General features: G+C 39.9%; 1 protein-coding gene across 3 annotated transcripts in view; it reads right to left on the reverse strand.

Annotated features, from left to right (window-relative positions):
• Positions 1-13448, reverse strand: part of LOC124881731 (growth arrest-specific protein 2) — a 32623-nt gene that overhangs the window by 8879 nt on the left and 10296 nt on the right. For 2 of the 3 annotated variants that reach the window (XM_047387486.1, XM_047387489.1), the window contains exons 3-7: positions 12131-12261; positions 3436-3580; positions 905-968; positions 572-794; positions 386-493 (exon numbers count right to left, since the gene is read on the reverse strand). In XM_047387486.1, the coding sequence (XP_047243442.1) occupies positions 386-493; positions 572-794; positions 905-968; positions 3436-3580; positions 12131-12261 (671 nt within the window). The remainder of the gene's footprint in view (positions 1-385; positions 494-571; positions 795-904; positions 969-3435; positions 3581-12130; positions 12262-13448) is intronic. The other variant, XM_047387498.1, reaches the window with a different exon arrangement.

Raw genomic sequence — 13448 nt, forward strand, 5'->3', positions numbered from 1 at the left:
AGATTTTTATTTTTGAGCTGGGTGAATTGCATGGTGATGAAGGGCAGTGGGAACGGTCGCAGGGGTAAAAATTTGATTCCCTATTATATAGCATAACCTGACACTTATGGTGACCCTGGTACATTGCAGAAAGTCGATGGACCAATGAAGATGGAGGACTACCTCCAACTTCATCTCACATCAACAGCTTCATGATTGAATTTTGGACACACTTGGGTGACCCAGTAGGACAAAAAACATACATCAAAGCGGTTTTCTGAACTATTTATAGCAGGCTAACATTAAAATCCAACTTCTTTACATTTTCATTGTAATATTAATGCATTGTTTTTTTCTGATACCTTTCGAGTTTGTTTCATATTATTCAGGCATTTGTTTAGCTCACCCGTATAAAGAGCATCTTCTCTCCAACACGATATCGACCCTGCGAATGTCTCTCCACACAGAACTTATTTGCACACCTGCAAGGTGGATCATCAGCGATATGTCTCACCTGTAACACATATAACAACGCCTTTACGTGTTATTACCTTCTGATATGAAGTGCAGAACTGACCCCTGTGTGACTTACAGCATCATCCAAGAGCTTGCCTGCGCTCTTCTTGGAGGAAGTCGCTTTGGTCGGAGTTGGATTCAGAGTTGGTGTTGGGGAAGGAGACGGGGAGGGGGATAAAGAAGGGGATGGGGGGTGGGGCGGAGTTGGAGATACAGGTGATGGGGGAGGTAGAGGTGCCCTTTCTTCTTGTTCAATTTCTTTCTCCAGTTTTATAAGGCCTGGAGGCTCCACGTTGTAACTGTAGATGAAAAGGGGAATTGTATGAAACAATACAGTAAAATAATTATTGAAGGCCTAAAATAAAAATAAAAACTAATATGTGGAAATATGAAAAAAGCTGGAACAGACCGTGATGCTATCCGGCCCAACTCTAATAGACAGAGGCACACCTCTCGTGGCTGCTTATGAAGAACTACAGGAAGAGATGAAGGCTTATCACTGAGTTTTACAGTAAGATGCTATAATGCATCAGAAAACAAGGTAATGAGTGAACATAAGTTGCTTTGTGATGGTGAAGTGAATTACACACAAAAAACAAGCTGATGAACTCCATGCATTCAAAGGCCCCTCCACTGCTTCAATCTCGTCCCTACAAATTACATGGAAATGGGTGACTCTGCCTGTATGTTTGAGCTGTTCCTTTTAACCTCATCAAATGACAAACCAAGCAGGAGGTGCGCAGACAGAAAGGCATGATAGATGTGACTCATCCAACCATGCAATGCAGACAGAAGATTCACTGTACGAGAGCAAACCTGGGTGTTGATACCTCTACTGCTGAACTCATACGTTTATCCAAAGAAAGAAGGACAAAGAGAGAAAGAATTTCATCAGCTCTTAGTGTTTTTGGAAATATTTCCACAACTTTTAATCACAGTTGCTACAGTAGAAGGGGATTGTAACTCAGTGTGAATCTCTTATACTATGGAAGCAAATCGTTACCATATTTCAAATGAAAAAGCATTTTCAGAAATGCTTTTTCATTTTAAGAATGTGGCTGCATTGTTTGACTCATAAATGAAATTAGAAATCAATAATCCTATTTGCATTTTAATTTTCTTCTTCAAGACTGCTCATTCATTCACTTAATTAAAATGAAAAATACATTTGAGATTTATTTTTCAAAATATGCCCCAGCAAATAGATACCAGAATTCAATTTGAAATGTAAAATTTGAAAATGAAAAAGCATTTCCAGAAATGCTTTTTCATTTTAAGAATGTGGCTGCGTTATTTGACCCATAAATAAAATTAGTAATCAATCATCCTATTTGCATTTTCTTCTTCATGACTGCACATTTTATGCCATAATCAAAAAGAAAACAAAGCAGACATTGCTTTTTCGTTTTCGTGGTCTGTCCGCAAAGTACTGCCCAGAACTCGAAAACGAAAAAGCATTCCGACCTGCGGGCGCAGAAGAGTGACGTCAGCAGCCGTTCTTCCTCAGCTCCCTGCTGACCGAGCTACCCAGCTTGTTCGGTAGGGGGCGCTGTGCACGTCTGCATCGACGCTGCCACCGGAACTGCCACAGCCTGCGAGGATGCCAGACCGGCCGTAACACTTGCTGTTGCGGTTGCCGCTGTTTTTGTGGAAGCTAATGCTGATTATCGGCAAATTGGTTGTCAGTATTGGTAATAGTGTCTGTGGAGCTAGTGATGCTAATGCTGATTATCCTGTTACCTTTAAATAATGATTTCATTATTGATTATTATTTAATAAACAGTTTTAGACCCATAACATAAGGTGATTGTATTTACTTGACATGGAAAATAAATAGCACTATGTGTATGTGTGACGTGTTGAAAGGATGACGAAGATTTATTGCACAAACAGCCGATTTATTATAAAGCATGAGCGGCTATTCTGAATTGTCACTCACAGAAAATTATAAATAAATGCTTAAAAACACGCTGGATGTCCCAAGCCATAAGGCTGCCATAAGGATGCCACAGCCTGCCACCGGAACTACCAGTTCTGCCTGGCACTGCCACAAATTGAGCTCGGCCCTGATGCAATTCAATCAATTTCTCGGCACGTTTGCAATGTAATGCAATGCAGACGTGCACAGCGCCCCCTACTGAACAAGATGGGTAGCTCGGTCAGCAGGGAGCTGAGGAAGAGCGGCTGCTGACGTCACTCTGCTGCGCCCGCCGCTCGGAATGCTTTTTCGTTTTCGAGTTCTGGGCAGTACTTTGCGGGCAGACCACGAAAACGAAAAAGCAATGTCTGCTTTGTTTTCTTTTTGATTATGGCATAAAATGTGCAGTCATGAAGAAGAAAATGCAAATGCAAATAGGATGATTGATTACTAATTTTATTTATGGGTCAAACAATGCAGCCACATTCTTAAAATGAAAAAGCATTTCTGAAAATGCTTTTCCATTTGAAATATGGTAACGATTTGCTTCCATATTATACTGTAAGCTGCTTCTAGAAATTACATTTTCTGCACAATCAACATTGATAAATCAGCCTCCAGCTATAAAATGCAAAAATGTAGTGAATGACCCTGTAACATTCTTTGTACTTTATTGTAAGGACATTTCAGCTCCGACATGTCTTTGAAGCAAAGCATATTTTAGTAAAATAACATGCAAGGAATTTTTGAAAAAGAGACAAGTAAAACAGCATGAGTGACAAAATATTCTAAGCTAGAGAAAAGACTTGATTTGTTGTACTTTAAAGTTTTAAACTCAGATATTCTCCAATCATTCTGCGCACTATTGTACCTGCACAGTTATGCACTGAAAAGAGCCAGAAACCTGAGTCCATGATCCTGGCAGTGCTAGAGCTGGCTCTTTTGTAAGGGCAGAAAGATTGTCCTACATTCAGATTTGGTAGCAGTCTGATACGACTGGGAAAAAAAACAGTCAAACTCACCTAAACCCTCAGACTCAAAGAGACAAGTTTCACCCACTCCGACTTCACGGCACCAGGCCAGGAAGTTGGCTGTGTTGTCCCGTGCAAAGAAGGAACCGGAGGGAGCACTCTGTCGACATGGTATCCTTCGATGAGGGATTTTCTTCTGAGGGCACATAGATAAAACACAAAAATAACTTCTGAGTAATTTCCTGACATGGTACTGGGGCACTCATTAGAGCACTACAGGTCCTTCTCAAAATATTAGCAGATTGTGATAAAGTTCATTATTTTCCATAATGTAATGATGAAAATTTAACATTCATATATTTTAGATTAATTGCACACTAACTGAAATATTCCCAGAGTGCTGTATCAAGGCACCTCAGTGGGAAGTCTGTGGGAAGGAAAAAGTGTGGCAGAAAATGCTGCACAACGAGAAGAGGTGACCGGACCCTAAGAAAGATTGTGGAGAAGGGCCGATTCCAGACCTTGGGGGACCTGCGGAAGCAGTGGACTGAGTCTGGGGTAGAAACATCCAGAGCCACCGTGCACAGGCGTGTGCAGGAAATGGGCTACAGGTGCCGCATTCCCCAAGTCAAGCCACTTTTGAACCAGAAACAGCGGAAGAAGCGCGTGACCTGGGCTACAGAGAAGCAGCACAGGACTGTTGCTCAGTGGTCCAAAGTACTTTTTTCGGATGAAAGCAAATTCTGCATGTCATTCGGAAATCAAGGTGCCAGAGTCTGGAGGAAGACTGGGGAGAAGGAAATGCCAAAATGCCAGAAGTCCAGTGTCAAGTACCCACAGTCAGTGATGGTCAGCTGCTGGTGTTGGTCCACTGTGTTTTATCAAGGGCAGGGTCAATGCAGCTAGCTATCAGGAGATTTTGGAGCACTTCATGCTTCCATCTGCTGAAAAGCTTTATGGAGATGAAGATTTCATTTTTCAGCATGACCTGGCACCTGCTCACAGTACCAAAACCACTGGTAAATGGTTTACTGACCATGGTATCACTGTGCTCAATTGGCCTGCCAACTCTCCTGACCTGAACCCCATAGAGAATCTGTGGGATATTGTGAAGAAAACGTTGAGAGACTCAAGACCCAACACTCTGGATGAGCTAAAGGCTGCTATCGAAGCAACCTGGGCCTCCATAAGACCTCAACAGTGCCACAGGCTGATTGCCTCCATGCCACGCCGCATTGAAGCAGTCATTTCTGCCAAAGGATTCCCAACCAAGTATTGAGTGCATAACTGTACATGATTATTTGAAGGTTGACGTTTTTTGTATTAAAAACACTTTTCTTTTTTTGGTTGGATGAAATATGCTAATTTTGTGAGATAGGAATTGTGGGTTTTCATGAGCTGTATGCCACAATCATCCGTATTAAGACAATAAAAGACCTGAAATATTTCAGTTAGTGTGCAATGAATCTAAAATATATGAATGTTAAATTTTCATCATGACATTATGGAAAATAACGAACTTTATCACAATATGCTAATATTTTGAGAAGGACCTGTAGTTTGTAACTTTGTGTTTAACAGTTACTGAGTTTCCACCCAACCAAGAATCTCAGAGAATTTAAATGGTTTGTTCACCAGAGGGCAACTTTGTTTAATAAAAACATACACTCAATGGCCACTTTATTAGGTGCCCTTTTCCAGTACCAGGTTGGACCCTCTTTTTCTATAAGAACTGCTGTAATTGTTCTTAGCATAGATTCAATAAAGTGTCCATACTGACATAATAGCATCACACAGTTGCTGCAGATGTCAACTGCTCATCCATGACGTAAATCTCCTGTTCCACCACATCCCAGTGGTGTTCTATTGGAAAGAGATCAGGTGACTGTGGAGGCATCAGATCTCCGTTAACTCATTGTGATGTTCAAGAAACCAGTTTGAGCTGTGCAACAAGGTGCATTATCCTGCTAGATGTAGCAGTCAGATCAAGGGTACACTGTATACATAAAGGGGTGGATAAGGTCAGCAAGAATACTCAGGTAGGCTGTGGAATTTAAAAAAGGCTGAACTGGTCCGAAAGAGTCCAAAATGTACCAGGAAGATATCTCTTTCACCATCAGCAGCCTGAACCATTGATACAAGGCATCGTGGATCTATGATTTTATGTTGTTTAGACCAAATTCTGACTCTACCATCTGTGTGTTGCAGCTAAAATCGAGACCCTTCAGACCAGGTAATGTTGCAATGCGTTAGTGTCCAACTTTGGTGAGCCTGTACAAACTCTAGCCCCCAGTTTTTTGTTTTAGCTACCAGGACTGGTCTTTTGCTGCTGTAGCTCATTTTCTTCAAGGTTCAACATATTTTACATCAGAGCTGGTATTCCACATTCCTTGGTTGTAATGAGTGGGTATTTTAGCTAAACTGTTACCTTTCTATAATCTCCAACCAGTCTGACCATTCTTCGGTGATCTCTAACACAGCTGCTGCTTGCTGGATATTTCCTCTTTTTCACATAATTCCCAGTAAAACTCTTTGTAAATCCAAGAGATGATTATACATGACTATCCCAGTAGATCAGCAATCTCTGAAATACTAACACCAATTGATCTAGCGCCAACAACCATACCTCTTTAAAAGTCACCTAAATGCCCTTTGTCCCAATTCTGATTTTCGATTTAAACTTCAGAAAGTTGTCTTCACCACTTCTAGATGCCTAACTGCATTGAGTTAAATTAATGGCACTGATACACAGCTACTGTATCCCATCTAATAGGGAAGTCCCAATCTAATTGCAAGTACTGGAAAAACCTTATCCGTAAATCTTGTCCACACACTATTAACTACAATCACAATGAAATACGTTACAAGTAGGAAGAGAACCAAGTCATATCAAAACAGAGAGGAGATGTGTGACCATTAGCTCAGCATTTCAACAAACTGCCCTGCATTACAAAACATGTCAGCAGGACCAGGACTGGAGTTTGAAGAAGACGGAAGCTGTATATGTCGAGTCGGACACATCTCTAGCAACATAAGGCTGCAAATCCTGTTCGGGGAAAATGTGTTGCTGACAAAGCAACGCCTGGAACAGCATTGGTGAGTTAGTTGGGAGGGACTCACTAATAGCACTAATGCAAATCATGTACTGCTATCAACATTTTTAAACAATGATAGCATTCATTTTATTGATGCATGGAACTGGAAGTCTGTTTTGCCAAATGTCTGTGCTTGCATGTCTCAGTTTTGTATCATGGAGAAAGAAATCCCTGACTGGGTCATTCCTGCTAGGTTTATCACACGTAACGTCAGATCACCTCTTACAATCTCAAATGTCGAGAAAGGCTTGCTTTGTTTATTTTGTATGACAGTTGCTGATGGTAGCCTGAAAAATATTCTTACTGGCAGCTGTGTTTAAACAAACATTCAAGGATCTGTCGTTGTTTTATGTCTGCAACATGGTTAGCATCCTTGGATGAAATAATGGTATTCTTTTCCTTGAAAATACTCTCTTGGCCTATCAAACATGCAAAACCGCATTCAAAATATTCTGATGAAAAATTCAGACCATAGTGAAAAGATTCAGCTTTTAAAGAATTTCTCCCATCTGAGCAGAACGACCAACTTGTTTTGTATTATCCAACAGACCAAATGTACAAGCCCAAGATCTTTAATTTAGACTTTATTTTCCCAGATTTATCTGCAAATAATTTGTGTTTTAAGCAAGCTGAGAACCAAGCATTTGTTTTGCCAACATGTGGCCTAGTTCAGTGTTTTGATTGAGATGAAATAGACAGCAAAGTCTACTCCATCTGCAGAAGCTCTGGTTTAAGAGCCTTTTCCTTACAGATCAATATGGAAGATGACTGCTCAGAAAACTGGAGCTACTTTACCAGACCTTCTATGATTTAGGATCAAATGACATACTTATGGGCTTCAGCCCCCACACGGTCTGTTCAGGGAGATTTATGCGCTTTCCTGTGGTTTTATAAAGGATATGTGTGTCTGTGCTTTGAGAAAGGTGCAGTGAGCTCATGCAGGAAATATGCTAGCTTTTGTGGGTATTTTTCATTTCATTCTAGGCTCTCTTTCAGACCTTTTTTTTCTAAGATCATTTGTGTTGTATTGCTTCACATAGCTGTGAAAAAAAAGGTTAGCCAATGGCAATTAATATGCCGATCAAAATTAAATGTATATTCTTATTGGCACCTTTGTGTGTTTGATTGCACATAGGGTAATAAGCCAATTGAAAACATTATCTCTATACAGATGGGAACATAAAGGATAGAAAACTACATCAAAAGAGCACAGAAACTTTAATGCATATTTTTATAGGAATTTGTTCACATTTTAAGACTCATGTTGACTTTGTTGCTCATACTGGAGTTAACTGAGATTATATTACTCCTGTCTTATCTGTCTGTTGAACATGCAGATGCAGAGTGATTAGAACACTGCATTTCTCCAACATTTGCCAAAATATACGAAGTTGTGATTTCTACACCTTGAGATCTGTTCCCCCAAACGGGTAAACGATGCACTATAGACATATCACCCTCTGCACCTTCACAATGTGTTTCCTATTTAACCCATACAATGCCTTCTGTAACAGATTTAGACACTATGTACAGCAATTTTTTATTTCTCTCTACTACAATGATAAGCACATCAATGCTAATGGGGCAACAAGTCTATTTTATTACCAGCATCATGTATCAAAAATGTTGGGAGACACGTACAGTTGTGGTAAGAAGAACATTATTTTATGCCTTTCAGGACGCACCCAAACAGGGAAATAAATGCAGCTTCTGGCATAATTCTGGCTGGCATTTTAATCACATTTCTTGACAGAACTGCTTGGTTTCCTGAACTCTGCTTTCCGAACAAACTCCACCCATTTTCAAAAACTGAAGCTTGGTTTTAGCCGGGTTTATTCATTCCAAAGGCAGTTTTGATTTCTATTTCGAATCATTGTCCTGCTGTAAAACCCAATTGTTTCTAAGTTTCACCCAGCCGATCCAAACTGTTGCCCTCAGATTAAAATGTGTTTTTTATGATGTTCAGGAATAACTCAGGTTGCAAGCTTGCTGGAAACTCCTAGAACACCAGTATCATTGTCCAAACTGTCCAAAGTGAAGCAGGTTTTGCATTGCCAAAGAGTGAGAGGGTGCCTACCAAGAAAGAAGTACATGCTCCAAAATCAACATCTTTAATACTGACAGAAATTTGAAGCTGGTCACATGGATAAGCCAAATGCCCTTGAAATAAAGCTTTATGGACACAAGACAAAGACTGAGCCATACAAGCAGTCTGTTGAATTCCAAATGATGCTTTCAAACTAAGCAAAACTCTACTAGCTGTGAAACATGGTGGTGGTAGCAACATGCTGTGGGTCTGTTTCACTGCTAGTGGTACTGGGTGCATCGCACAAAGTAGGTGGATAACGAGGAAAGAAAGTACCTCCGGCTCATCAAATATTACCTCACATCAACAGCTAGATGTTTGAAAGTTGGACACAATTGGGTTGTTCCAATAGGACAATGATATCACACATTCAGTGCATGGTTTTTATTGTTGGTGTTTTGTTTTTGTGGGGTTTTTTTTATTCAGTGACCTTGAGAGCTATGAAAGGCATTTTATTATTAATTAAACATTAGGCTTTTGGAATGGCCTCAACCATGACCCTGAAAATGAATGAAATATGTTCAAAAGCCTTGGTGAGTGCCCTTCACAGAAGAGGAATTCTCAAATACCCATAATTGTTTTTTTATATTTTAATAGCTATGAAACGTGTGTGGTTTCTCTGGGACTCCCTAAAGGACTTTTGTCCAAAAAGTAGTGGATATGTATGCAAAATATAAAAAAAAACATTAATGAGAACTAGTTCATGCTATGAGTTAGAATTTTGTTTAAAAGGTTAAGTGAACTTTGAGTATGAGTGAATTCAGTTTTAGTTGTGTGAAATGAAGTTGAACTAGTTTGTGTTAAGTGTGAACTAGGACACCACTGTTACATTAAGCTTATATTTAGGGAAAAAGAGGCAAGAAAGATCAATCCTAAACTGGTAAGATATTTATGTCTCATATTTTTATTTGTGGAAGCCCCAGCCTCTCGAGGCTGTTGGTTTTCTCTAGCCAATCATGTTACTAATCTGTTGGCAATTAGGTTGATGAGTGGTGAGAGATTCCACCAGCTGTTACACATCTTTACCAGTCTTCATTGGCCTCTTTCTGAACTTTCTGAAAAGTGCGGCAGCAAATTTGAAGGAGCTTTACCATTTTTTTCCCCAACATTTCATGTTGCATTTGCCCTTTTTTCAATAGCAAATAGCGTCATTCAGGTTAGATTCAGGTTAACATATAGAAGAATAGAATCCATAACATCTAATTTTTTGCTTCCTAGCTGCAGGCTGTCACAGCGGCTCCATCACTTCACATGAGCTAATAATGCATAAACTCTACGGGAGTTTAGCCCTTTTGGTCATTTGGAAAGCTTCAAGTGACATAAAACAAAAATATTCAGGAGCAACAAATGCAGAAAGCATGCTGTTCTGTTGTTAGACTGTGACATTTACTTTGAGCTATCTTTTAATGTGGGCAAAGAGCAACATATCCTCGTTGCATGAGCTGAAAATCTGAGACATCCCTGCTGTTTCTTTTTTCCTCTCAACAATCAATGTGCTCCTTTATTTTCAGTAGCGTCCCTGCCGTCCCTCAGTCATTGACCTCAAGTATTTCCTCACATCTGTGCTGCTGCTGTCCTCACACTGAGATCAGGATGCCCCAGCGCAAACATCAACAATCTCACTGAAGAAGCAACAAAAGATCCTTTGCTTTCTTTTCCCTTCATGACAAAACATGAGAGAATCAGTGTTTTGCTCAGTTGTCATTATATTAGTCCGCATATCATATCTATATATTACATCTTTTTGAGTACAAGACATTCAATTTACCTAATAAAACATATTCTGTCCTAAGTGAAGCAAAGGAAAAATATAACTACAAAATTAGTCTTATGAAATTGACATTTGGAAGGAAAAGGCGGGGTAATTTACGGATACCTACTTGCAAGGTTTATGAAACCCTCTCTCTAGACTCAAAAACATTCAGCAGAGTTCCCTTAATTTTCCCAGGGTCTGTGGGGCCCCACTAGTTAACATGTCCCTGCTTGGCTTATTTTTTTTTGCCCCCATTCCACCCAATCTGAAACTGTAACACCCATCCCCCACTTTCACTCTTTGTATATTTTTTTAAATTGTGGAGCTCATGGCAAAGTTGGAATACATATGCTATGCCGGTCTCACTGAATCACAGTGCCTTGCAAAAGTATTTACGTTCTTGAACTTTTTCACATTTTCATACCATACAACCACACATTTTAATGTATTTTATTGGGGATTTTATGCAATAGACCACCACAAAATAGTGCCTAATGGAGACATGATTTTCCTTCTTTTTTTTAAGTCTGAAAAAGTGTGGCGGGCATTTGTATTCAACACCCAAGTCAAACCAGCTTTTGCTTCAAATTACATGACCAAGTCATATGGGGTATGTCTCCATCAGCTTTGCACATCTAGAAACAGACATTTGGCCCATTCTTTTCAGCAAAATAGCTCAAGCTCAGTCAGACTGGATGGAGATAATATGAACTTTCAAATCTTGACACAGATCAGATTTTCATCTACATTTAGGTCTGGGTTTTGACAGGGCCGTTTCAACACATGAATTTGCATTGATCTAAATGATTCCCTTACAGATCTGGCTGCATGGTTACGGTTGTTGTCATGCTTGAAGGTGAAACTCTGATCCAGGATGCCATCGCCACACCATGATGCTGCTGGCTTGTGGCAAACTATAAACAGAACTTCTTAAAAACATTTGTTGATGCTATTTTTTTTACAAAGGCTAAATTTGTTTAATGCACGACTGATAGCTGTCCTGTTGACAAATTTTCGCATCTGAGATGTGGTTCCCTGCAGCTCTCCCAGAGTAACCAGGGGCCTCTTGGCTGCTTTTCTAATTAATGCACTCCTTGCCAGCACTGTCAGTTTATACAGAGATTTAATTACCCTCAAGTGAACAATTTCATAATTAGGTGACTTTCGAGGGCAATTGGTTGAATTTGCATTTTTAGGGGGACTACTAGAGTAAAGGGATCTGAATACACATGCACACCACACCTGTCAGATGTTTATTTTTAAAACAAAATTGAAAACCATGCAACATTTTCCTTCCACTTCATAATTATGCTCTATTTTGTGGTGGTTTGCGGTAGTAACAGGACCAAATGTAAAAAAGTTCAGGGAGTATGAACAGTTCTGCAAGATAATGTAGTCTTTGATTATTGTTGTAGGTGTTTCTTCTTGCTGCTCTATACTATTCATTCATGTGGTAATTTTTGTGTCTTCCCTCAGTTTCCACTGTCTGAACAAGAGGTCCATGATGCTGACCGTAATGAATCTGATTGTTTTTCAAAAAGGAGAAAGTAGCATTACCTTTACAAAACAATATTAATCATAGGTTTAAGGGGAGCTGCTAAAAGACTCAAGAGCAAAGAGACCTTTGCTCAATCAGATCAAATCAGTGAACCCTTTTATGGTTTTCTTTCACTCAGGAACAATTCTCTGCAAAATCATTCACAATAAAAGTATGCCTGGGAACACTTTCAGCCACAATTTAACTTCCAAATGAGTGTTTTCACTGTAATCTGTCTCACGCCATCTAACTGTGATCCTCCAATTTCTCTGTACCTTGCTGTTGCCAGGCTCATGCAGGTCTCCATTACTCTGCCTGAACTTCTCCTGCAGCGTCTCAGCCAGCTGGCACAACAGGAAACCATTGTCTAACCGACCCATGAAGCTCTCAGCGGTGATTTCCAGACCTGAGCGGGGGGACACATAAAGACAAGCAGACAGTCCAACACCATAAATCCATCAAAATTGTGCTCATTTAAAATATGCGCTGCATAAAAGAAATAAAATTCAATCTCCTGTTCATTCCTGAACCTGATGTAATGCTTTCAACTCTCCAAAACTGCTTTAATGATCAAGCCTCGCTGTTGCTGCTGGGTTTTGTAAAACCTCTCGGGAGGTCAGAGTTTAGAATTTAGGGGATTTCCTGGTCGATCAACAATGGATGTCGCAGAGGAAGACTTGTGAAAGGGGGCCATCCGCTTGGCCATAACTAAGCTTTATTATCCTGCACAGTTGCACGTACATTTTGGTGATCAACATGTGGGGTAAACTTGACTGACTTCCAGAGGACCATACTTTTGTGGTTAGGTCATCGTGAAATAGGAGGTGGTGGCAGGGGTTGATGTGGGGGGGTTGATGGGTTTGTCTGTGGAAAGAAACTGGAGAGATTTCTTTTTTAATCCCATTTCTGTTTCTTATAAGAGGAGGAGTTTGGGGTTCCATGTTTAATGAGTTCCAAATGTTGCAACTGAGCCCAGAAAAAGAGACATTGAAATCTTGAGACATTTTCTGCAAGTTGCTGTCCAATGCTCAAACCTGCTCCTCAGCCCCTTGCTGTGTGAGCAACATTGCATCCACAGAGCCCAGATAAAAGTGTTTACACTCCAATACATCATCATATTTATCCCAAACTTGTTTAACCCAAAACTAAATACAATTACCAATGTAGTTAAACAATGAAAATATATTGTTGCTTTGCTTCTGATACCAACATATCTGCTGGGTTTGCCACCTCCAGGTCTCTGGTTCAGCTGGTTCTAGAGTAAACACAGAGATACCAGGCTAAATTCCTAAATTGCTTCCCACAAGCCAGAATCTGTTAAAGGAATCCATCCTGCTTGCAGTAAACGTTTGAAATGACTGTTTAAACTTCAGGAGGAAGTCCCCTGGAGAAACACCCAGTTATTAAACATAGTTACACATAGTTCAAACATAAACATTGCTTCAGTAGCTCTGAATATTATCTATACAGTTCTGGTTAAACAAACAAACAGGAATTAATGTCATATTCATTTTGGAGTTGAGATCAGATCCATTTGGACCCAGTTCTGATGTGTTTTTGTAATCAGTGTCCATGTTTCAACCAGCCTGCTGT

The sequence above is a fragment of the Girardinichthys multiradiatus genome, chromosome 2, assembly GCF_021462225.1.
Source record: "Girardinichthys multiradiatus isolate DD_20200921_A chromosome 2, DD_fGirMul_XY1, whole genome shotgun sequence".
Classification (NCBI taxonomy): Eukaryota; Metazoa; Chordata; class Actinopteri; order Cyprinodontiformes; family Goodeidae; genus Girardinichthys; species Girardinichthys multiradiatus.